At 35.4% G+C, this 27,224-nt stretch overlaps 1 protein-coding gene and 1 long non-coding RNA gene across 2 annotated transcripts in view; one reads left to right on the forward strand and one right to left on the reverse strand.

The window, feature by feature from the left end:
• The window catches only part of LOC131197754 (homeobox protein Mohawk-like), a 192,885-nt gene that overhangs the window by 144,427 nt on the left and 21,234 nt on the right, over nucleotides 1–27,224 (reverse strand). The window contains exons 9-16 of the mRNA XM_058182203.1: nucleotides 25,263–25,361; nucleotides 23,026–23,170; nucleotides 14,618–14,764; nucleotides 12,576–12,785; nucleotides 10,705–10,929; nucleotides 6,514–6,624; nucleotides 4,796–4,950; nucleotides 2,280–2,522 (exon numbers count right to left, since the gene is read on the reverse strand). Of these exons, the coding sequence (XP_058038186.1) occupies nucleotides 2,280–2,522; nucleotides 4,796–4,950; nucleotides 6,514–6,624; nucleotides 10,705–10,929; nucleotides 12,576–12,785; nucleotides 14,618–14,764; nucleotides 23,026–23,170; nucleotides 25,263–25,361 (1,335 nt within the window). The remainder of the gene's footprint in view (nucleotides 1–2,279; nucleotides 2,523–4,795; nucleotides 4,951–6,513; nucleotides 6,625–10,704; nucleotides 10,930–12,575; nucleotides 12,786–14,617; nucleotides 14,765–23,025; nucleotides 23,171–25,262; nucleotides 25,362–27,224) is intronic.
• Nucleotides 19,462–27,169, forward strand: LOC131197758 (uncharacterized). The gene is made up of 3 exons (XR_009155023.1): nucleotides 19,462–19,551; nucleotides 24,679–24,772; nucleotides 26,582–27,169. It is a non-coding gene; the product is annotated as an uncharacterized LOC131197758 (long non-coding RNA).

The raw sequence follows: 27,224 nt of genomic DNA on the forward strand, positions 1-27,224 counted from the left end.
AAAAATTACATGTGAACTAATCATTATTTATGAGGTATGATATAATAATGATTAATTCTAGACATATCTTTCTTCCATTGAACTTGCTTCCTTCATTCTATGCCATATTTACATTTCCTATCTTGCCACTGGGTGACAGCCAAAGCATGAAAACAAATGGTGTTTTCAAGGAAATTAAATCATTGCACTAAGAAAAACAAGTAAGGTAAAATAAAACAGTGGGAGGGAACAAGGGCTATATGCATTTGATCTTGGTTGTATAGAAGCAAAGAACTATACTACTACATGCCCTTGTCAAAACTTTTTCCACATCAAGCAAAATATTACTTGAAGCTTTTAATGAAACATTTATCCAAAAAGGAAATGCTTAAATCTCAGATCTAAGTTCTACATTATAAAAGTCAAAAACCAATAACTTGGTTTACGCATAAGAGTGCAATGTGGGAAGAAGAAAAATAAAATGTGGTTTGATATTTTTTAGTTTCCATGCACAGCTACTAAATGTTTAAATACTTCAGGAAAACTCTTATAATGCCACTATGTAAAAGATTTTTAAAAGCCTAAATGGCCAGAAGCAGGAGAAACATATTTTGCCTTAAAGCACATTGAAAGAAATATATAATTGTTTTTGGGAGTTAGGATTCAGATATTATCAAAGAAGGAATGACAATTTGTTGGTGAAGGATACAGTTTGTATTCAGAAGATCCTGGAATCTCATCCAAAAATCCAACTTTCTACCTCAAACTTTAGCAGTGAAATTGTTCTAAAAGAGCCTGATGGTCTGCTTCGGGAGAAAATGTAGGATCATTTATATGCTTATCAACCTTAAACTTTTTAAACTTTGGAAGCTGCTATATAATTATTTCTAAAAAGTTATGTGGTAGTTTGAAAGGGGGACACAATGGCTGAGTGACTAAGATGCTGAGCTTGTCAATCGAAAGGTCGGCAGTTCCCTAGTATTCGAACTACTGAATCACGTGTAGGGGTGAGCTCTCGTTACTTGTCCCAGCTTCTGCCAATTTAGCAGTTTGAGAGCACATAAAAAATGCAAGTAGAAAACTAGGGACTACCTTTGGTGGGAAGATAACAGCGTTCTGTGTGCCTTTGGCATTTAGTCATGCTAGCCACATGATCACGGAGACGCCTTTGGACAGTGCTGGCTCTTCAGCTTTGAAATGGAGATGAGCACCACCCCCTAGAGTCAGGAACGACTAGCACATATGTGCGAGGGGAACCTTTATCTTTACCTATTTTGAAATATGTATTACCAGAATGATCCCATTCTTCTAACAGAATACAAAGAATATAGAGTTTTGAAAAATGATATGATCTACTCAGTATTTTTAAAATTGAGACTTGATATTATTATAACTGAAATGATTTCATATTAATATCATAAAATAATACAGAATATAAAACAGATTATTATTGGCGTGCCCAAATCTTTCCATTAAGAGAGACCAATTTAGTTTTATGATTTTATTAAGGAAAGGACACACAACCTGTTTTTTGTCATTGTGGCTTCATTCTTCCTAATTCCATCACAACACATATAAATAAATGGTGGAGCTGAAAAGCCACCAAGATCCAGAATTGGTAAGTTGACCATTTATGTTCTCCTTCTCTCTCTCATACACAAAATACTGTCAAAGATAACTTATTTTGATTATCTTTTGTCCCTTTACAGAAGACTCGAAAAGAGTGATAGACTGGTCACAGCAATATTGGAAATTGCTCTTGTAAAAAGCTTCTGAAATTAACTGAAAGCTACATTATATCAAGATCTCTTTATGATCTTAAGACTATAAGTTATCAACCCCTATATTAAGTCATATTTAATATAAAATTTCAAAATCCAAAAAACTGTACAAAATCCTACAGTTCTAGTAATGTTTCTGAAACCAGAAGCAGTTATTCATTAGAATGTCATTTTAGAAGACTTTGAAAGAACATGAGTTTACCAAACAACTTGTGGCATTTGATATAAGTCAAAATCATGATTTTAAATTCCATTGACTACATTCTGCTAATACCATATTCAAAGCAAGGAGGATAATTTCATTTAAGCCCACCATAAAATCATAAATGAATACAGAAAAAAGAGCCTCAAAAATATTGAGCAGCTTAATTTATAGTTTAATTTTAATATTTTAGTTTTTGAAATATTTCAAATATTGCTAAATGTAATTCGTATTTATGACATGATTTCATAACACTTATTTCAAATGTGACAAATATGGCAATGTGCATATAATATATACTAAAGAGAAAAACTTACGCCATATTTTCTGGTTCAGTTGCGCAAGACCCCACGGCTTTAGTCACATTCACAAGAAGAGCTTGATTGGTTCCAGTGAGTAAGGCAACCAGAGATGGGATTCCACCACATCTACGGATAATGGTCCGATTAGCTTGTTCCTGACAACATTCACCAAGGGCACCTACCACATTTACAAGAACTTCTTCTGGTTGATCTGTTAGCAAGCCAACCAAAGCTTCTATGGCTTTGTATTCCCGAAATCTAAAAATAAAAATTTCCTGACTAAATATAAATATAATATTTGTCAACAGACTTACTCCAAGTATAATTAAAATCAAAGAATTTGGATTTCATTATTCTGTCTCATATTTTGGGTGGTTTAATGGCAGATGAACTATTATCATTCTACAATATAATAGGAATAAATAAATAAATATAGTAGAATTTTTGTACTTTCTGTATTTTCCAAAATTTTATAGTTCTGAGTCATGACTGTGTCTTATAATTAGGAATCAAGATTCGTAAACAGATTTGAAACTGGCAATACATATATACACAAACTGATTTCAGCCAAATCTTGACATTACTGCCATAATTACTTCTGATATGGGTTATTTTACAAGGGTTTCTGCTTGCTTTAACATCACAAATTGTGATTCTCTAACTTCCAGGCACATCTGTTCCTATCTATTATGATGCCAAACTGTCCACCATACTCTATGACACAAATTCCACCCTTTCATATTTGTATCACAACACTGCACATAAATGCATAAAAAGCAGATCTGTCATTGCTTGCAGATACCAATAGCTCTTGGATATCCTTCCTCAATTTAGTGATCTGTAAAATGGATTAGACTGTGTTTCCCATAATCCTTACCCAACATGGCACAAAACTAATTTTTACTCCAATATATCTAGTTTGATATTAAGATAGAGAATAGAGTCGATGATAACTACAGGTGTTCTAGAGAAGTAAATGTTGGCTTAAAGTTATAAGTTTTATATAAGTAATAAGTAAACTTATATTAGATTGCCAACTAATCCAATAAATATTTCAGCATGTTTTAAGTTTCAGTTTGACAGTTAGATAGAGCCCCCATCTAAAGCGCACACACAAAACCTAAATATCCTGATGTTACTCACACATAACTATTAAATCCTGATGGTTTGTAAATTTTTATGGTTGGTTATAAGCAGGAGGTGATAACTTATATATATATATATATATATTTCTGAGGTTTTTGCGGGTGTTTGTATGTAGGACTTTGGTTATTCGGGTTTTCTCCCACGTAAAATTGAAAGTGTCTTGGCGATGTTTCGACTGAGACTTTGTCGAAACGTCGCCAAGACACTTCCTATTTTACGCGGGAGAAAACCCGAATAACCAAAGACCTACATACATACATACATACATACATATATACATACATATATATGTTTTCTGAGGTTTTCGCAGGTGTTTGTATGTAGGTCTTTGGTTATTCGGGTTTTCTCCCGCGTAAAATTGGAAGTGTCTTGGCGATGGAAGTGTCTTGGAAGTGTCTTGGCCAAGACACTTCCAATTTTACGCGGGAGAAAACCCGAATAACCAAAGACCGACCTACATACATACATACATACATACATACATACATACATACATATATATATATTTGTTTTCTGAGGTTTTCGCGGGTGTTTGTATATAGGTCTTTGGTTATTCGGGTTTTCTCCCGCGTAAAATTGGAAGTGTCTTGGCGACGTTTCGACGAAGTCTCATTCGTCATCTTCAGGCTTCAGCTTCGTGCTTCTGGGAGCAATGTGTGACTGCAGCTGTTTCTTCCTTTTTAACTGCTAGTGGGGGTTTGAACTGATTGGGTGGGAGCTTGGCTGTGCTCTGATTGGATGGGGTTTTTTTGTGCTCTGATTGGCTGGGGGTGTGTCCTGTTTGGGTGGGGGCTTGGTTGTGCTCAGATTAGTCTGAGTTGCAGGGGGATTTGAGCTGATGAGCTGCATTGCTGTTGTTTGGCTTCGTGTTCGTGGTCGTGGTACATCTTCATAGTGGGTGTCAGTCTGCTGCATGTATGGATTGGAGGGGTTTGAAATGGCTAATGTTGCAACTGTGGTCTGGCTTCTGGTCCTAGGTCGTGCTTCATGAAGATGTAGCACGACCACGAACACGAAGCCAAACAACAGCAATGCAGCTCACCAGCTCAAAACCCCCTGCAACTCAGACTAATCTGAGCACAACCAAGCCCCCACCCAAACAGGACACACCCCCAGCCAATCAGAGCACAAAAAAACCCCCCATCCAATCAGAGCACAGCCAAGCTCCCACCCAATCAGTTCAAACCCCCACTAGCAGTTAAAAAGGAAGAAACAGCTGCAGTCACACATTGCTCCCAGAAGCACGAAGCTGAAGCCTGAAGATGACGAATGAGACTTCGTCGAAACGTCGGCAAGACACTTCCAATTTTACGCGGGAGAAACCCGAATAACCAAAGACCTACATATATATATATATATTTCAAGACAACAAATATTGCAAGTACTTTGTCACATTTTCTTTGCTGATTGCACATTTCCAGATTGCTCCTGTCACTGCTGCCAGAAGTTCTTTATTTCCAGAATTAGCAACTAAAGTAGCAAGAGGTTTCAGGCCTCCATGTTGCCTAACAAGGTCACGAGTCTCTTGATCTTCAGCACACTATGTAAAAACAAACAAATAAAAGAAAATATAAACACAAAGATATATTAAAAACACGTTTTAAATCCAGATCAACCCCTACCCTGTTCTGTTTAGAGACAGCACTATGATTTAAATGGACTAAATTTAAAATCCTAGAAGCAATATTTAGATTCCTAAATTAAATTAGAAGGATGCAAAGAAACGGTATAGGCTTAAATCCTATTAAAATAAATAGATCTCAAGCTCATTTCTTCATCACTCCAGTGAAAAGTCTCAAAATGAACATTGGCAAATACAGTTTTAATCAAGAAATATGGATGGCCTGACATTATTGGCCTTCAGAAAAACAACGGTTTTTCCTTCAGATACTGGAGCCAGGATGTTGATGAGGCTGGCCTGGTATGGTTGATCTGTGGATGTAAGCTTCATTGGGGCCTCAGCACTGTCTTCTTTGCTTTAATGGTTTAAAACTCTGTCTCTATGGTATTTTTATTTTTGTTCAATATCCCAATTTTCCTATAGGTAGATGAGTAGCCATATATATTTCATAAATAAATAAATAAGCAAGCAAGCAAGCAAGCAAGCATATGAATGGAGATAAGTAGGAAAAAAACATGGCAAGCTATTTACAAAGCAATCCTATAGTAATAACTATAGAATGACATAGTAAGAATAACAGAATTCACCATTCTCTTTAAATTGTCAATTTGTGGAGTGAGTTTGGAGTTACTACAATTCAAGTTAAAGGGTTACTTTTCCTTTGGATCTAAAGCTTTTATTATCATTTTCTTTTGAAAGTTTCACAGTGTCAGAGTTGGATACATCTGAGCTGATAGAGGATGGTAAACAAAGTTATTCAAGATTGCATTTTCCATTGCAGACGTGGAGGGCGTCTATGCAACTTCATGGGGGTGATATGACAAATTGGCATATCATATGCCATCCGCCCCCCTCCAATGAACACAAGATTACAAGATTGCAATCTAACAGGAACTCTGTAAATATAAGGCTATACTTATGCTAGAGGATTTGTAACTACAGTAAACAGCAATAGCATTTAGAGTTATATACCATTCTATAACACTTTACAGGACTCTCCTAGTGGTTTACAATATATACATTATTTGCATATTGTCCACAACAATCTGGACCCTCATTCACTGACCTCATAAGAATAGAAGGCTGAGTCAACCTTGAGCCCTGTCAGGATCAAATTCCAGGTTATGAGCAGAATTTATCTGCAATACTGCACTTTAATCACTGTGCAACCAATGCAAGATAACTGGCAATACCTTAAAAAAATCAATACACTGATCTATAGTAAAATTTGGCATGTTACAAATTCAATTACCTAGTATTTCTTTATTGCTCCTTCTCACTTTAGCTGATCTTTATGTATTTTCTCATAAGTAACAATGATTTAGGTTCTTGTGTTAGTTCAGTTATTTCAGTTTTTGTGATAAACAACAGTGAGGAAGTCCCACTATTTTTTTCTTAGATAATTATCCAGTTCGTCCCATTATTTTTTAAAGAGAAATAGTGTGTAGATAACCTTTTTTGTCTCAGAAGATTAATGCTTACCTTAAAGATTGCACTGGCACAATGCATTTGCAACTGTTCCTTGTCACTGTTCAGATTTTTCACAAGATTTTCAATCATTTTCTCCTGTTTGATTGCTAGTCTGTAGCTGGGCTACAAATAAACACCCATTAGAAAAAGTTTTGAAAAGACCTTCAGAAAATAAATTACCAATGCAGACAAAGTTAAATGCTTTTTTTGTCTTTGGCATCTGCCCCCCTCCAATGAAAATTAATAGGAGAAGATTATAAAACCAGCAAATATTCCTCTATACTGCAAAGCTTCCTTTTCTTGTGAGTTAAGGCTGACAATTCCTGCCAAAACCAATCAGGGAGTTTATATGTCTATCTGTCTCCCTACTGTAAAGCTGCATATAAGAATGTATAATACAGGTAGTCCTCAACTTATGACCACAATTGAGCCCACAATTTCTGTTGTCAAGTGAGATATTTGTTATGTGAATTTTGCCCATTTTATGGCCTTTCTTCCACTAATTGTTAAGTGAATCACTGCAGGTGGTAAATTAGTAGCTTGGTTGTTAAGCGTATCCAGCTTCCCCACTGACTTTGCTTGTCAGAAGGTCGCAAAAGATGATCACATAACCCTGGGACACAGTGATGGTCATAAATAAGAACCAATTGCCAAGCACCTGAATTTTGATCACATGATCATGAGGATGCTGGAAAGGTTATAACTGTGAACAACGATCATAAGTCACTTTTTTCAGTGTCATTGTAACTTTGAACAATCACTAAACGAACTGTTGTAAGTCAAGGACAATCTGTACACATTGGTCAGAAACTTCTTTTTTTAAAAAAAGCAGTAATGGGCCAAAAAAATTGATACAATTAATAAGTTATAAAATAAGACAACCCAATTTCAAAATTAACTGTCTCCCACCTGCACCTATATTGGTTTACAAATATTTTGTTATTGCTCAGATAGAAAGGGATTGATTACAAAATCTGGAGATAAGATCTTTGGGAGAGGGATTTTTCCCTCCTAGCATTTTCTCACAAGTGCAGGGTCCACTTTTGGTTTTTTATCAACTAAGTGTGGATCTGTTGGTTGCCATAGGAATTGACTGACTACTGTATTCCCCAGCCCTCCATACACACACACACAAACATAAAATTCAATTATTTCTATTTGTAATTATTTGGAAATGGCAACTCATATTTCTTTCAGGTAAATACCATAATTTGTATTAATTTGAAGAAGAATTAAAATATAATAGAATATAATGATAGGAGTTCACTGAAACTACCTTATTTTTATTTATTTATTTATTTTATTTTGTCACAACAGTATACACAAACATTGTCATTGTTGTAGTCATTTGTATCACTGTGATTGTTTAGTCTATATTTTATTTTATTTAGTTTGTCAAACATGTACGAAATAACAGGAATAAATATAAACATGGATATACAGGAAATGGGTACAAATAAATGGGGACAGGACAGGGATGGAAGGCACGCTGGTGTGCTTATGCACGCCCCTTACAGACTTCTGAGGAATGAGGTGAGGTCAACAGTAGACAGTTTAAGGTTAAAGTTATGGATGTAATAACAGAGTCAGGTAGTGTATTCCAGGCATTGACCACTCTGTTGCTGAAGTCATATTTTCTGCAATCAAGTTCGGAGCAGTTTACATTGAGTTTGCATCCATTGTGTGCTCATTTATTATTGTGGTTGAAACTAAAGTAGTCACTGACAGGTAGTACGTTGTACTTGATAATTTTGTGTACTATGCTTAAGTCAGATATAAATTGGCATAGTTCTAGATTGTCCAAGCCCAAAATTTCAAACCTGCTGGCATAAGGTATTTTGTTGCGAGCAGAGGAGTGGAATCCTCTTCTCATGAAATACCTCTGGACTCGCTCAATTGTGTTAATGTCAGATATACAGCGCGGATTCCAGGCAGACAAGCTGTATTCGAGAATTGGTTTAACAAAGGTTTTGTATATCCTAGTTTGCAATACAATGTTACAGGAGAAGCAGCTTTGCAGGATTAGGTTTACAATTCTTAATGCCTTTTTGGTAATGCTGTTACAGTGAGCTCTGGCACTTAGATCATTTGAGATGAGTACTCCAAGGTCCTTGACAGAATGAGGATCATCTACTGTATGAGGTCGTATCCACCCAGCTTGTGTTTGGTGTACTGATTTTTTTTTGCCAATGTGTAAGACCATTTTTTGGTTGAGATTTGGAGTTGCCAATTGTTTGACCATTCTGATACATAGTCAAGGTCGCTTTGTAGGGCAGCAGCATTGTCAGTGGTGTTGAATAGTTTTATATCGTCAGCGAAGAGGACACAGCTGCTTATAATATGATCGCAAATGTCATTTATGTAAAGTATAAAGAGTGTGGGTCCTAAAACGTTGCCTTGGGGGACACCACTATTAACTAGTGCTATTCTGACCTAGGCTTTCTGAGACAGTAAACCCTCTTTTATTTCAACGGCTGTTAATTCTATTCATTCATAGCCTGTGATGAGTCACACATAGTTTATAAAGAGTCCAACAGAAGTCTGCCACAGTCCTTTGGGATAAGCACCCACCTTTATCTTCCTTGACATGCTGCCAAAGACCTAATTGGCAATTAGCTTTGCAAGGCCATACAGAGCACAGAGTCAAAACGGAGATTCAGAATTTAAACTGACCAGGATGAACAAAGTTGCTTCCTGCAAAGGCTCTTATGTGACGGGCCAATCATCTCCAAGCCTTACTCCTGAGTCACCCCTTTTGTCTTAATTGTTCTTGTCTTCTGGCAGCTCTGCACATGCACACACTGGGAACAGGCTCCCCCTGTTTCTCTGCATCGCTGATGTCAGACTCTGGAGGCTCCGGAGTCAGCACATATCTCCCAGGTGGCCCTGGCCCCATCTCTGCCTCCAACGCAGAGCCCTCGTCCGAGCTTTCCGCAAACTCCAGGACTGGCCCATGTTCCTCCCCAGCCTCTTCATTGTCTGACTCTGCTGCCAGCTCCGCACGTTGCCGGCGGACCACAACAAGTGCAGGATTTGATAGGGCTCTCCCTATTTTGACTACTTGTTGCCTGTTTGACAGGAACGCAGCTATCTACTTATGAAGGGATCCGGAAATGCCATAGGAGTTTAGTTTTAGAAGTACTTTGTCATGTATCACTGAATCAAAGGTTTTGCAGAAGTCTATGGAAATTGTGTCAATTGCTTTATCCCGATTGAGTTGTGTAGTCCATATGTTTTTGCAGTGCAGGAGTTGCAAATTACAGGACAATTTTTCCTGAAACCAAACTGCTTACTAGAAAGTAGGTTGTTTGACTCTAAGTGGAAGGTAATGGATTGGTTTATGATTGATTCCATGACCTTGCAGGTGATGCAACACAGTGAGATTGGTCTGTAATTTTCAACTAGGTTGGGGTCTCTATTTTTGAAGATAGGGATGACAGTGGCTAATGACCATAGGTTAGGAAAGGAGCTGGTTCTGAAAGATAACTCATAGATTGTGCTTAGAGGTTCTGCTATGGCAGTGGAAAGCTTTTTTAAGAAGTAGGCACATAATCCATCAGGTCCAATAGATAGATGATTTTAGGTTGTGTAGTGCCTTTTCAATGTTATCTTCTGTAAAATCAATATGTAGTAGATCATTGCAATTAGTTGTGGTATGACTAAGAAATGTGGGGTATGAGCAGTGGTGAAATTCTACCGGTTTGCATTGGTTCGGGTGAACCGGTAGTGATAAAAACTACCAGTTCGGGCAAACCAGTAGTAAAAAAAAAGCTACCCGAACTGGTATTTACGGAGATCAGCTGTGCCACACGATTTAAAAGCAGGAAATCCTGCTTTCTAGTGAATCTAAATCACGCGGCGCAGCTTCCCCTCTCGCTGTTCTACTTACCTTCTCAAGCCTCCTTTTGCTGTGCATGCATGCGAAGCATGCGTTTGGCACGCAGCACGCATGTGTGACCAGAGAACTGGTGGCAAACAGGTTCAGATTTCACCACTGGGCATGAGCCCTTGCTGTTAAAAAAGACTGAACTGAAGAATATATTGACGAGGATATAGATGGATGAATATAGATGGATGAATGGATAGACAGACAGAATATTGTTTCATATGCACCAGAAATTTAAAGTCATTGTCTACTTTTGATTTCTATTTGACCTGCGGAGGATAGTCATTTAAATTTCCAGGAGTAGGGACATTGCTTACCTCAGAGGCACACTCTTGCAAAGTTCCTACTACAGGTATTAACATATTTGAATGAGGAGACTTCAGTAACTGAGCCAACAGGGGAATGCCTCCAGCTTTACGGATTGCTTCTTTATTCCTAGCACTCTTGCTGCAGCTCCATAGTGCCAAAGCACCACAGCGTGCTACTTCAATTTCCTTTCCCTGAAGCTGATTGAGACTTGCAGAGCAGTCTAACAGCCCAACCTGGTAAGGAATAAAAATCCAATAAAGTTGACCAAATACACCCTGATGTGCACTAATCAAATATGCCATCCTGGTGCTGAAAGATACCATTCTGCCTACAACACCTATTCTAGAAATGAAAGGAAATGTCTTACTCCCATTTTAGCTCTTACTGACTATAAGCTTTTGGTTGTAAAGAAGTCTGTAATCTTCTGGTGGAGCAGGGGGAGGACAGTTCCCTGTGAGATTTTGGGGGAAAGCAAAGAGACTGTAGATTGGTCAAAGATGAATATTTTTTGATATATGTCACGTGTGGATTAAAATCAGAAATTTATAGTTTTTCTTGGGTTGCAGGGTTTTTTTTCTAAAAAATTATCTTTGGTCTATTTTAGAGTTTTTGTTTGTATTCCGCTTTAAAATAGCAAGTAAAGCCCTGCTGATTTTCAGCAGTTCTGGTCAAACAGAGAAAGCTCTTCAATCCCACAAAAAGGCAGTTTACCCCTGGATTCTCTCACTACTGTCACTATAAAAAATGGATAAGTTTGGGAATTTTTCCATTTATATAATCATGAAAAACCCTCCTACATTTCCCAGTTAAGTGAGAAGTTTATTTAGTGAACTTTTAATCAGTTATTCCAAACTGTTGGAAGGAATGCCTGCTAACGCACTTCTCAGTTGGCTTAGAATGCAAGCAAAACTATTTTTATTTCAGGAGATATTTGTAATCTGAAATCCTATTCTGATCTTGTCAATTTAAACAGAATATTTAGAATTCCAGTGAGATGCTTCTGTTATTGTTCATTTTAAAAATAATTGTTCTGACAGAATTTTTCATTTTCTTTTCTTTTAAAGGAATGCTACACAAACATAACAATAGCAATAACACTTAGAGTTATATACTGCTTTACAGTCCTCTCTAAGCAGTTTACAGAATTAGCATGTAGCCCCAACCAATCTTGCTCCTCATTTTACCCATCTTGGAAGAATGGAAGGCTGAGTCAACCTTGAGTTGATGAGAATCGAACTGCTGACAGTTGGCAAAATTAGCCTGCAATACTGCATTCTAATCAGAGTGCCACCACAGCTTTGCTATTATCTATTATAAGGTAGGTTAGGGGATGGGATGGGATGGGATGGGATGGGATGGGATGGAATAGAATAGAATAGAATAGAATAGAATAGAATAGAATAGAATAGAATAGAATAGAATAGAATAGAATAGAAATATTCTTTATTGGCCAAGTGTGATTGGACACACAAAGAATTTGTCTCTGGTGCATAAGATCTCAGCGTACATGCCAACAGCAAAGTAAAATAATCATAAGATACCAATAGTAGAAGGTAATAGATGAGAAGATTAATAGTAATGCAGCCCTACCACATGTGTAACTATCTTTAGACATAAGACAGTGTTGTGGCATTAGATGTTCAGCAGAGTGATGGCACGAGGGAAAAAACTGTTCCTGTGTCTAATTGTTTTGACATGCAATGCCCTATAGTGGCATTTTAAAAAAAGGAGAAGCAGAGTGACCTTGTCACATGAAAAAGGAAATTATTTCACCACATTGGTATACAACATTTAATTCCCCATTACTGTTAGAGGAAAAAAGATACAATTAAGATAAAATTCTGATACCAAAACTTATATGGGTATATAAGCAATTTACCAGTCTCTTGATTCCACCATGCTGACGGACTGTTCTTCGGGCTCGTTTGAACCTAGCTACATTAGCTATTGTTTCAGCAGCCAAACACTTCAGATCTTGATCTAGAGAATCAAGTATATTAACCATGATCTGCAATCCTCCAAGATCAGCAATTGTACGTCTTATCTGAGCATTTTGACTAATTTCCTTCAGGATTTTTAATGAACCAATCTAATGGGAAAAAATGCATGGTTATGGATTGCTTTCTTTTAGAGTACAGGTTATTTTTTTAAAAAAGTTTTTTATACAGGTAATCCTCTATTTACAACCACAGTTGAAGCCAAAACATCTCTTTTGAGTCATTTGTTAACTGAATTTTGCCCCATTTTATGACTTTTCTTGTCATAGTTGCTAAGTGAATCACTACAGTTGATAAGTTAGTAACTCGGTTGTTAAGTGAATTTGGCTTCCCCATTGACTTTGCTCATCAGAAGGCTGCAAAAGGTTATCTCATGAGCTTGGGACACTGTCTCCATCATAAATAAGAACCAGTTGTCAAGCATTTGAATTTTGATCACATGATCATGGGGGCGCTGCAACTGTGAAGAAAGGTCACACGTTACTTTTTTCATTGCCATTGTAACTTTGAACGGTCATTAGACAAACTGTTGTAAGTTGAAGATTATCTGTAATATGCAGATTTTCATGCCACAGGAGTTGCTACTTGTCTTTCTTTCTTCCACGCAACTTGATTACAGAGTGGAAAAGAAGAAAGGCAAACCACCCATCCAGAAGTCGAACAATGGTAGCACTGCCAACTCATATCCTGCTTCTACAGCACCTGTTCTAAATCAATATCAAGTGGTGTAATTCTGACTGGGGGTTGTGCTATTCATTGTAGGCAGGGTGATTATTTTCTTCTCTGGTTTTGTTGTTCTCCCCTTGTAGAATTTAACCAGCCAGCAGAGAAAACAGAAGTTTTGTGCTTCTCTTTTGTGGCTTATCCTTGTCTACTCATCCTACATCATTAAATCATCTCCCAAGTTTAAAATAATGGCGACTAATATAAAATATGGAATGATGCCAGCACAGAAATAGTAACAGAAAAGAGAACCCCGGGCCCATTGGAACTGTAGAATTGTCTAGAAATTATATTGCCAAAGAACTGAAATTGACTAATTGAAACTGATCACACTCTTAATTTGAAAGAAGAATGGAAGAGTGATTATAAGGGACAAATGAAAACAAAATAACCCCCATCCTCTCTTGTGAAAATGAAATACTGGCAGTCTGCTCTTCTTTGCTCCTTCTAGAAAACTGGAAAAAAGTTGGTGTCGAAGGTAAGGGTGAGGAACAGTGACAAGGATGAAAAGAACATAATACTAGTGAAAAGGGAAAAACCTATAAGGGAAGTAGCTGTGGCAGGGACTGGTTAATGAGCAGATTATTGGGAGTGGGCCCATATCCAAACACTCCTATAATCTTCCTTATCAGCTGACCTTGCCTGAGATAATGGGTAACAAAGCATTACAGATTTCACACACCTTGAAGCTGAGGTGGGATGGTACTGATTTAAAGTGTAATATATTATTTTAAAACTTAAATACTCCTAAGGATGATTGTTTCACTCATGGGATGAGAAGAAGGTATTATGACTGTGATGTGGATGAGTGCAAGTGATGACAAAGCTGAAGAAAGAAATTCTTTTGATTCCTAGATATGATGGCAAAAGCCTCTAAAGAAAGTTTATGCGAGGATGCAAAAAGGAAATAGCCAAGGAATTTTTGATTTCCATTATCCCTCTACATGGAAGCCAAAAGGATTCTCAAAATTTCCCTGTAATTCATGCATAATTTCTTAATTGTTTTAATTCCTTAAATTTTCCCCATGACTTAAATGTTAAGACTCTTTATGAAGCTTCAGTTAAAATACACAGTGTTACAAGATGAGTGATAGTCACAGAGCTTTTAAAAGAAAGAGAAGGATTTGGAAGTCAAAATGAACACCCTGCGTGAAACCTAGTAGAATCCTTAAAAATAATGCTCACTATGCAACTAACTCACCTTACATTTGATTTCTTCAGTATCAAGTAAATTAATCAGCACTTCGAGACCTCCAACATCTCTAATTGCCAACTGGCACGTTTCTTGAGACAAGTTGAAATCTCTCATTGAACACAATGCAATTACAGTAGCCGTCTGGTTACCTGCCTATAAATGAGACCATCAATATAATATAGGGTAAAATAGGTTTTACTACAGGTTTTACTGAATAGACACACCAAGATAAACAAAATTATACAGCAAAATTATAAGGGCAATGTGCATATTTCAATTTGGTGGGATTTGTTAGTGAGGTGAATAAAATAAAAGCCTATTTTTGTTAAATTATCACAGATAAATCAGTGAAATATTTTAATAAACTAAAGAAGAGAAGATACAATTTTAACTTTTGAAAGTTTCTTTTAATTTTACATTTGTAAGACTGAATCTGGGGTTTTTTTGTATGAAATTTGTATGCAAAAATTGCTTCCATTGTTTAATATATATTTTAAAACAAACCCATAAAATATTTTTCATATGCTCTCATACATTTGTGTTACATTATAACCATTACTATTGATTACCATAACAATTATTTTTCTGCCTAGTAGCTATTTGAGAAAGTTTTCAACAGTAGATTTTAATCAACATGGAAACTGTTAGTTCTTTATTGAATGTACACAAAAACTGCATCATGTTGTTAAAACCTTTGAAACTGGATATAGTATGATGGATGCAAAATAAGTTCTATGGCACTGCAACACTTAACTTTAAAGCTTTAAATTAAAGGCAGATTTTATTTCTAAAAATCTAGCTCCACTTATAGGATAGTTCAGCACAAATATCCACAAACTGAAATGAAAAGAGAATATAAACTCAAAAAATAATTAAAGGCATGCTTGGAGGAAAAAAAATCTAGGCACTTTTTAGATGATAGATGAAGTTCAGAATTGTACTAAGTAACAGCCGTAACTAAAGAAAAACCACCTTTCTAAGATCAGATTTATAACATTTTTCATTTCATTCATCACTAGGCTTAAAGAACAATAACAAAGATTCTACTAAAACAAAAAAATGTAGGTAGGTATGTGAGAACATCACAAACATTAGTTAATATAAAACAATTACAAATCTAAAATTGGCCTACTTATTTTTCTTCTGAAAAAGCCAAACTAAGAAGAGAAGTAGAAAAAAGAGGCCTCTGTTTCTCCTTACAGAAATTTCTGTCAGTTAATACAATGGGACTAGTTCGCAAGCTCCACAGACTCCTTGGAGTCCATATGGCTCCAGCAGAATTCTGTTCAGGGTATTATCTAACATCCAAATCCCATCCAAAAAAGAAATGAAATGTCTTGTTTCCAACCACATTGCCCTCAGCTTTCTACCCCTAGTACAAAACAAGTTCCAATTAGTCATATTTTACTTTTGCCAGGCAAAGACTATTAAAAGGGGGCATCAAACATACAAAATGTTTGCAGGAATACATTACAAACCATTGGTTTATCCTTACAATATCTGCCATTTTTTAAAAGCCCAAGAAAGAAACAGATATTCCTCTGTTCCTTGGTATTTGACTCAATTGGAGGACTGAAGCCAAGAAAACCTGGCAGATAATTCTACTGTTTCAGTTCATTCACATTCTAACCTCCTGAGCAGTCCTATTACAGTACTACCAGATTTTTTTAATTTTAATGTCAAGTTGTCTTAAGTTAGCCTTACAAAAGAATCTGAAAAATCTAGATTATTGCTTGAAATCTAACTTGTGGCTTATATGTTGTCTACAAATGAATTTTTGTAGGTAACTTAATTCAGCTTCCATTCATTATATTGAAAGAAAATACACTATTAAGTTGAATATACTGTATTAAAATTATGAGCGTATTAATTTCTCACTTAGTTGCCCTACATCACTTTGATTTAAGCAGGTGGATATGCTTGTGATGATCTAGTCTCCTTTATTGGATATGCTTGTGTTACTTGCTAGAATAAAGGCACAATTATTTCAGCTTTGGTTTTATGGTGCATTTTTAATAGGAATAATATCTTATTAAATATTCATTGTCTGATCCAACTTTTCATTTTGTTTTACACAACACAGGTCAAGCTGCAACTTGTTAGTGATGAGTTATAAGGAGTATTACAGAGTTATGGAATAACTTCTTGTCCCATTTCCTGAATCCTCTGCAGTTCTTGGGTTATAGCCTGGCAGTGAATGAAACACAGAGATTAAAATAACCAGGGCCAGTGGAAAATCATAACCATGATAAAAATCACAGATTCCATAATGTTCACATTACATGTCTGTAATGCGTGGAAAATAAGTATTGTTTAAGAGCTAATTAAGCACTGACACCGTCAAGCCTGGTATGTCTCAGTAACAAAGGAATACATGTAGCAAACTTCAAATTAAAACCATCACCAGTTTTTTTTTTAATGAAGAATGAAAACAAAATTGTATGATATAGAGGAAAAAATTCCAGACTGGGTTCAGAGTTTAGGTTTGCACTACTGCTCAAACTTCTCTCAGGCATTTTTTTTACATCCTGACTTTCTGACCTCTTAGTTTTGTAGAGCTGCAAATGTATTTATATAGGAAAAGTCTGAGTCCATATCCCATTGGAATACTTACCCAAGTTGCTGTTGGAGCACTTGACACATGACCTGTCTTGTTCCTAACTGCTATTTTGAATAATTATTTCCCATTATTTTTTGGTACAATATTTACAGTGCTTATGAGCTGCCCAATCCCTGATGTCTTTAGGCACACACATACAGCCACATATTAAATAAAAATATGTAATGATAAAATCCAAAAGTTAAATACAAAGGATGAATAATACCACTGGGACCACCAGGAGCCAAGGGCTCAAAGGTATCAAAATATAGTTCTGTGAAAATAGAAGACAGAGTTCCATACAGGGCCTCCACAGAGAAAGACTGTCATCTAGCACATAATCCAATGTTACTAGATGCTTGGTGAAAACAAGCAACTCTGTTTTGATGTGGTTTAATCTGAAATAGTTTTGTCCAATTCAGATCCTTATAACCTCCAGACACCAGTTCTGAGCTTTCAGAGCATTGCTAGTTTGGCTCACTTGCTTTGTAAGTAAGTGTCATCAGTCTAGTAATACTAATAATGTATCACCTTGAACTGATAGATGATCTCTCCCAGTGGTTTTACGAGTGGTTAAAAAAACACAGGAAAGAGTTCTGATGCTGTCAAACTCTTTGCAGGCCTCTCATGAACTCGAACACTTTCCTCCAGGATATATGAACAAGGAACCACTGACTGAAGCACAGAATCATTGTAAAACAGTGTTCACTGCTGCCAACCCTTGTAGATGATCCAGGATACTCCTGGTTGAAAGGTCTCACAGGTTCAAACAATGTATTCCCCTATCTAAGTCAGCTAATAGAGCAGGGATGCCAAACTCCCGGCCCATGGGCTGGATGCATCACAAGCTGCCCATGCCCATGCCCAGTTTAGCCAAGGGAAAAAAAGTCCCCATACATCATGTGACACCAATGTGACATCATGAATTTGACACACCTGTAGTAGAGTAACAAATTCTGTTTATGTCCCACGATTTGGTCAGAATCCTGACTGAAAATCATAAGTAATTTGTTTCCTCTGTAATCTTCTGTAACTGGTTCCCAATGCCTTCATACCAAACTTGCTTCAAAGGGAAGAGTTAGAGACTAGGCAAACACAGCTGTCTTAAGGAATTACCTTTTTAAGAAGGAGATTACTTCCTCCTTCAAACAAATTAGAATGACTCTCTTCCTCAAATAATAATAATAATAATCCCACCACATTGATTACCTCTTAGACTTATGGTTATACCCTGTTAAAACACCTTGAAGGGGAGGAGAGGTGGGGTTTAGCCAACAGATAGCAGCATTCAAATTACAGAGAACTCATATACTTGTGCAAAAGAAATGTAAATTACATCATAAGATGCTGTCCCACTTAGCCCGCGGGCTCTATCAAATTAACATCCAGCCCAGAGTGAATAAAAATGATTTAATTTATCAAGAAAGCCAAAACTCATTCAGCCTGGTTTTTAAAAAATGAGAGCTATTATAAATAAGTAAGGCTAGCCTCACTATGCCTATCCATCAATTCCATGTTGTTTTTTAAGTGAGAAGGGATCAACATTCAAAAGACACAATGGACTTTGAGGAAAAGCAAAACACAGAATTATGCTACTTTCTCCTTTGTTTCAGTTTGTTTTTCCCACTCTCTTTTTGTCATCACAGAGAACTGAGTATTAGAAAGGAGGTAAATATCCACATTGCCTCTCTTCATTTTACAGGAACAATTAAAGTATACATTACCCATAACTTGAAGGACATGGCATATAGAAACTGCACTAGTCAGCATGGCTGCTACACTGAATAGATCTTTTAACAGTAACCTCTTTTCTTCCACCTTCCCTCCCTCTCCAGGACCAGAACGTATGGAAGGCACATCATTTCCTGGCCGTGTTTCTGCTTGATGTCAAATAGCAGAGGAAAGTGCTGAATTCTTCTCAAAATAGAGCAGATAATAGAGAGGAATCTGGGGAAGTTCTGCTCTTAGTATCTGGCAAGAGTTGCAGCTGCTACAAGTGGGTGTGGGGTCATGGCTGGGCCTGAAATAATGTCTGCAAAAGACATTTAACAAGACTAATCTGGGAAGACCCATCACTGTTTCAGACTGTCAAGAAAACAACAAGCAGCTGAGCTTGAATAAAAAGTTGGGCAATTGAATTGCAGTAAAGCCAACAGATTTTCCAAAGAAAAACTAAACCATATGAACAGAGCATTCAAATATGAGGGGAGCAATGCTTTCAGGGAATAAACAAGATTCAGCAAGCAAACCTCTTAAATTCACAGAATGGGTGTTATTCATACATTTCAGCAAGGTGAATTATTTCTCAAAGACAGCATGTGGGCTTTGGAGTGACTAGCAGGTAAGTATTAAATGAAAGTCTGAGTCCATAATGCAGACCTATAGAAAAAGATACCTAGCTACTACTTTATGGGTTGTAGTTTATGTGGTTTTTGGTCTGTCCAGGGAAATGGTAATACTTTGGTTAGCTGGCATCTGCTGCTTAATAGTTTGTCTTTCAAACACAGAGGGCGGTGGGGTAAGACTGTGAAGTCCCCTTCACCACCAGCTCCATAAATAGAATATAAGCACCAGACTGCACCGGTACCTCAAAAACTACATCTTTTTATTACCTAAAGCAAGCTCTCTTTTGATATGGTAGAGTATCATGACTCTTAGTTCTTCTATTGACTGGGGCCAATGTCTCTAGCACCTTCGAAGTTGTGATAACAAGAAGAACATATTGACCTAACAGTAATCATATCAGACTTCTGTGTATGAGGGTTTTGCAGCAATTTGGAGCTGATCACATGATGTTGCCTGACTTTTTGATGGCCAATTTTATTTTTTTTCTCAGTCTGTTGGGGTTTATTTGAATTTGAAGAAAGCTGATATTCCTTTGTAATACTGTAGCTTTGCAAGTGATCCATCTCTTCTTCCAGCTCCTGGGTTCTCTCTCCAACTTTTTCCTGCCATGGTAGAAATTCACCATCCTACTTCTATTTATATTATTTATACTGCCAGCCATATATGTGATTGCAATTTGTTGGAATATTATCACTTCATTCTTGATGATGCATTTGGGTGTTTTGTTTTTTAATAGGTGGCCTTCCTTTATATAGCCTCTCATCACAGAAACATGCTACTGCTGCCGATGATGCTAGGGAAGCTATGAGCAAGTTAGTTTCTTGTATGAATAGGGTAGGTTTGAGATTAGGAGAATTGTGATGGTTCAAAGGAAGGGTAAGGGTTATATCTGTGCCAAAAGTTTAGGTTTTTGATTAACATGGCTACAATTGCTTGGTTAGGTGTATAATTCAGCTGGTGTATTATTAATTATATTTTCTTATCATATATCACTTTTCTCATATGTATTTTTTTCCCTTCTAGCAGTCCTTTTTTGTCTCCATTTTTTTTCCTGTACAGTTTTCATGATCAATGATACTTATTTTCTATCGTTAATAGATCATTAAAAAGAAATCTTTCTAATACAATCCTTCCATAAGTCACTTTTCCAGCTGTTATCTGAATAACTAATTTGATCCAGCAACATTATTTCAAAAAGTTCATCCAATAAAAGTATGAAACAAATTAAAAGGCCTTTTGTAACTGTTGACATTTATGGGTGTATATAAGAGATGTCTGATGTTTTATTTTAAGTTTTTTTGTAAGCCAATCTAAAGCAATTCACTTCTACTTCTTGATTGTGAGGGTTTTCATCCAAATAGATAAAAAGGGGCAAACATTTATTTTGGAAAGCTTCAGTGATACATCACCTAATTAGAAACATAAAATAACTCCAAAGACCTTACAACATAACTATTGCCATTTTTCTCTTGGAGCTAATAAATCATTACATATATTGCATTGCATTTATAGAGGAAAAAGAGATGATCTTTCTTCATAATGTACATTTTTATATGTGTCCATTTGCAGATTAATAATTTGTCTCTCTGTTTATATGAGATTGTTAATAATATTGTTTTAATTACTATATCAAAACATCTTAGACAGCATTTGGAAAAATCTGTGCATTTCCATCTGTCAATTGCAAAAGACCAGACTACTTGGATGATTACATATGCTTAGCTGATACATTATGATATCCTAGGTTCTTGGGAAGAACTCAGCGTGTAGGAAAGCCAACACTAGCTACAGAATTGGCAGTCATGATTTTACATTGTTGTGAAGATAATAATGGTATACCAATTTTCCTTCTGATGGTGCCCAGAATGATTTACAATGGAACAGCCAAAAACAATCTAAATAAAAACAATCTAAAACAATACTCAAGCATTAAGCAAAAGCATTAAGGTTCATTTTAAAAAAATTAAAAGACGAAATGACCACCCATGGGTACACAGTATGTTATTTGCTAGCTTATTAATACAAGATAATGTTTTACTCAAAATCCAATGCTATTTTAATACATTTCTCATATTCAAGCAGAAGTGTTCTGGAATTAATTATATAAATACAAAGAGAGAACAAGTCTACTGTTTTTTCTAGTCTTCCAAATATGTCATATTATTTAAATTTAATAGAAATTACTCTATAACATTTTCACAAGCAACTTGTGGACAATTCAGTAAAATGAAACAAATAAAGGATTTGCTATTTTTTAAAAATTCTTTTGTTTTCCATCAGAGCAATTAAATTGATGTGATGTGAAACTTTATTTTTATGGAAATATTCTTTTTGCTTTTATATGTTACTATATAATAAATGAATGGAGTTTTTTGTACCTAATGTTGCTATATGAATCCCTGTAGTTACTGGAAGAGCCACTTCAGAAGCAAGAACTATTAGAATCAAGCTGCTTCTTTGGGATATTTGACTCAAATATGAAAATAGGATTAAATCTTTCATAATTAATCTTTTAAAATTATATTATTGCATAAATACCATAATTTCAAAATTATAACCTATTTTCAAAATTATAGTTATAAAATTATTTTCAAAATTATAACTTATTTTTCAAATTTTCAGAAGGCAAGACCAGAAACAATGGATGGAAACTAATTAAGGAAAGAAGCAACCTAGAACTAAGGAGAAATTTCCTAACTGTGAGATTAATGCATTGCCATCAGAAGTTGTAGGGGCCCTATCACTGGAGGCTTTTAAGAAGAGACTGGACAGTCAGTTGTCTGGAATAGTATAGGGTCTCCTACACAAACAGACGGTTGGATTAGAAGACTTCCAAGATCCCTTCCAACTATGTCCTATGTACTGTGTTCTATAACATGGTTCATATGCACAAACATAACCCAGCAGGGAACTGTGTATAAAAACAAAAGCCATAAGTGATCACTTAAATTTATAGACCTATCAATAAATAAATCCCAACAAAGTGAAAAAAATTAAATAAAATTGACCAGGCGATCAATTCCAAATTGTTGCAAAATCTTCATGCACTGAGACATGATATGATTACTGTTAGGTCAAGTTTTTACTCTCTTTTTTTTCTTACGTTACAACTTTGAAGGATGTTGGAGACATTTCATTGAGATGGATGTCTATATAAATTCAATATATAAGTAACATGGATTTTAGAATATTTAATATTTTGCCACTTTATAATAGGTTGCACTGCATTACCTATCTGTTTCGCAATATATTGGGCCTGAAAGGGTATCGTTATGACTAAATTAAATCGTATTCTATAGATCTACTACAACAGAGGTTCAAAAGGTTCAAAAAGATTGTAGGATTCAGACTGATTAGAGAAATAAAAACAAAATGAAGAGATTCTGTAATAATATTTTTGAATTTATAATTTAATCAGAAGAGAAGCAATGTGATCCTTTGCAGTTTTTCCTCAAAATTAATTTTTTACCTTTATATATTTCACTAATTTTTGAATCTGCCAATATTCTGATGGCAAATCAGTGTTAATTTCCTGATGGCGTTCAGGCTGTTCATCCTCTTCTTCACTCTCAGAAGAACTTTCACTTATATCTTCACTTTTTGGTGGAAGTTTACTAAACCAAAAAAGAAAAAAAAGTGGAGCAAGAAAGAGATAGTCACAGCTAGAAATGATAACTACATTAAACCAAAAGCAGAATACATAAGTATATGAATTTGAAATTATTAAGAGACAGAAATTTAATGCAAGCCACACTAAGATCACCTATGTATGTATTGAAAAAGATTGGAAATGTGCTCCATAACAGTTGACAATATGAATAACAGAATAACAGAGGTGGAAGAGCTCTTGAAGGTCTTCTAGTCCAACCCCCTGCTCAAGCAGGAAACCCTATATCATTGCAGACAAATGATTGCCCAATCTCTTCTTAAAAACCTCCAGTGTTGGAGCGCCGACAAGATTTAGAGACAAGTTGTTCCACTGATGATTGCAGCATCTTTTAAAACAGTATCTTTTTTCAGTTTTCCAAGTTAGAATACAAGATGCATCTCTTTAATGACCCAATTTATTAATATAATTCTGTTTTTAAAACATTTCATTAAAATAGTCACATATGATTTTTGATGCTGGGAAAAAACCTCCACTGTTTTAAAGAAGTGCTATGCACTTGCTCTCATATTTCACAAATCATTTTAATTGCATGCAATTCATAAACGAAACTAGCATCTATTTAATCAGAAACTATTTATGCCGTTGAATCATTTCCTCTTGAACACCAAGATATATATCTTGTTTTTATTTTTACTGTTAGCTGCCCAGAGTAATATGTTATATAAATTGAACAATAAAGTGAAATAATTTTCCTGAAATTACTCAACTAAAACACTGTTAAGAAAGTAAAAGATAGATCAATATTATTACCTGTTCCACATGGTGAGATGAAATTACAGAGACTGGTTTATCATCTCATAGGAACAAACTAAATGTTAAAACATTTCCAACTTTGATTTTTTGTTTTTAGTATAGTTATAGATTGAAGAATTTGGGAAATGGATTGAATTCTTTTCCAAAAGTCTTCTTTTACCCCTTCTGAACATTTTTTCAAAGCTAAGCAAGCACCTTATCTCTAAAGATAAATGTATGCTTTCTTCTTCATGTGGAACAACAATTGAAGAAGTAATATATGCGCATCTTTCAATATAAAAACAGCTTGTAAAAGAAAAAGGATGAAGCATCCTTTGTGGTTTCAATTATATTTGGAACAATCTTTTGCAACATAGTAATAATTAAAAAATGATCAGAAGACACATCCTATGTATCATATGTAATATACGTTCTCACTGTGTTATGCTATTATTTTATAAAATTAGCATGCAAAACTGTGTATTAATATCCTCATTAATAGATATCAATTCTTATCTAATTATAAACAAATAAGCTAAGTTTTATAACAAACTTAATTACATCACGTTTACATAATCCACTAAACTGACAAGAGTTTTGAAAAAAATTAAAATCATTTGTTTGAACCTGCGTGATTTTTTGCTGATGGAATACTGTGAAATTGGAGGAACAATGTGATTATGAAAGTTGTTGGAATGGATGTATCTGTTTATTTTTCAGATTTTGATACTAACTTGGTCACAGAACACTGAAGAAGAGAGAAAGTGAGATTACTAAAAATAAAACGAAACAATACAAAAACCTCTCCAAACAGGTATTTAAATTTCAGTGCACACTGTTCAAAACTGAAATCTGTTGCTGTACACTGCTTAAGAAATGTGAGCTAAGGAAATGTCTATTAAGAGCCAAGTTACTAGAACAATAAGCCAAGCAATCATCATTTCTCTGTCTGTGATTGGAAAAATGGTAGCAGATGCAAATATAACACAATTCTGCCAGAACCAACAGGTTTATATTTTCAGCTTGGGAGTTCCCTGTTTGATCATGCAGAGAAGTGGGAACACCAGAAAATTTTCCATTTGAAAACTTAATAAGTAAGGTTCATATCTGAGACTAACACTGATTTTACAGACTTCTGCACATAAAAATAGTAAACACCTTAAAATACATCCATCAAATACAATTCAATCATTTCAGTTTGCTCATATAAGACACTGAAATAATTTGTTGTTATCTTGTTCATGTTGGAAAATTGTGATTTTAATTCAAGCAAAAGAAAATTACGCATTATTAAGACTGTGTACCTTTTAAGAGAAACAGTTGGTGTTCCAGTGGATCTTTTCTTGCTTTCTGGAGTGGCATGCTTGATTTCTTTTTCATCAGATTTTCTTGCTGCTTTGCCTCTAAAAAGATTTAACATTTGTTCTTTGACAATTAAGAATATAATGAATATATAAAAAATGTTTTAATTTCTGAACTAAGTCCATTAAAGGCTAAAAGTGATTAATGTCATACCATTTAGATCGAATAATTTGTTAAAGAAGCATAAAGAACTGATGTCATCACAAATTATCAGCAAAATTTGCTGAATCTAGAATTATAAATGGGCCATAATTCAGCTCAGTTAAGTGCAACAAAGAATAAACCTAATGATTTCAATGGACCTAAGCACAGTTAATTCTCTCTTGGATTGCGGTCATGGCATTTTGATATTAAAAGCAGACTCGGACTTTTTTCTTCTTTAAACTTTTTTTTTTACTGCAGCTATTGATTTGACTTTTCAAAATTACTTTTAACAGACATTAGTATGAAGCTTCGCAAGAGCTACGATGAAAATATTAATGTTCTAATACTGTAATGCATTTCAGTTCATGGTGCAATTCGCAACTTGTATGGATAACGATTGCAATTCTTGCAGCAATATATCTCTGAATAAGAGTCATAAGCACCTCCTATAATCCTTTCTCTGATCTTTCTTGAATTTAACTGATGGGCCATTACAACTAATGATCACTAATGCTGAATATACTGTCACAGTGAAAATCTTGATTGCACACATAATTAAATGCTGTAATACAGGCAGTCCTCAATTTACAATCATTCATTTAGAAATCGTTTGGAATTGCAACAGCACTGAAAAAATGGACTTATGATCATTTTTCACACAACCATTGCAGCATCCCCATGGTCAAGTGATCAGAATTTAAATGCTTGGCAACTGGTTCATATTTATGACAGCAACTGTGTCCCAAGACCATGTGATCATCTTTTGCAAACTTCAGGCAAGCAAAGTCAATGGGGAAGCCAGATTAACTTTTAGTTAACAACCGTGTTATTAATTTAACTACAGTGATTCACTTAATAACTGTGGTGAGAAAAGTCATAAAATGGAGCAAAACTCACCTAATAATTGTCTTGCTTAGCAACAGAAATTTTGGGCTCAGTTGCAGTTGCAAATCAACAACTACCTCTACTTTTTTAAGTGCAGTGTATACAGAATCCTTTTTCCACCAAGCAAGCGGGTTGGATATTATAGACAAAATGCGGTTGTTCTAAAGCCTCTGAATGATGCTTTTTTAGCAGAAGACTTGCTATATTAATCTTCTCAACTCCTTTTTTCAAGATATACAAGCTTGAGCTGGAAGAACTGAGGTCCTCAAAACCTGCTATCACTCCCAGACCATAGATATACAGACTTTAGAGTTACTGGAGCCCAAGAGATCTTGAGAGGCACCTACTTCTCTCCTCTACCTGAATTCTTTATGACATATCAATCTTCATATATTCCTAGAATATTGAATTTGTTAAAAGTTTTGTTTCAAAAGGAGCAATTAACTAATACTTTGCATAAGAGTAACCACAATGAAAACACATTTGCTTGTAAAATATACAACTGATAGCAATACATTTGAATTTTACTATTTACTGGGCTTATAGATTTGATTTTTATTTTTTTCTCTATGCTGTTATATATTACCAATCATGAAAATGGAATTAGAATATCTTAGAGATCCAGAGAAAAAATGGCACGTGTCTAAGTTATCATCATCTGTGTAACCAACTACAAATAATTTATTAAATGTATATGCTGCTCAACTCCCAGCGGCTCTGATTCAGTGGTTCTTTTTTGAGCTTGTAGCCCAAGCCTCTTTTTCCTCCTGTCTTCTACTTTGATTGGTTCAGGATGGAACTTCAGCCTAGCTTGTGAATAGCCAAGTCGCCAATTATCAACATTAGTCTTGCTGTTTGAGCTAATACTGCCTGTA

This window comes from Ahaetulla prasina, chromosome 4 (assembly GCF_028640845.1).
Source record: "Ahaetulla prasina isolate Xishuangbanna chromosome 4, ASM2864084v1, whole genome shotgun sequence".
NCBI classification, from domain to species: Eukaryota; Metazoa; Chordata; class Lepidosauria; order Squamata; family Colubridae; genus Ahaetulla; species Ahaetulla prasina.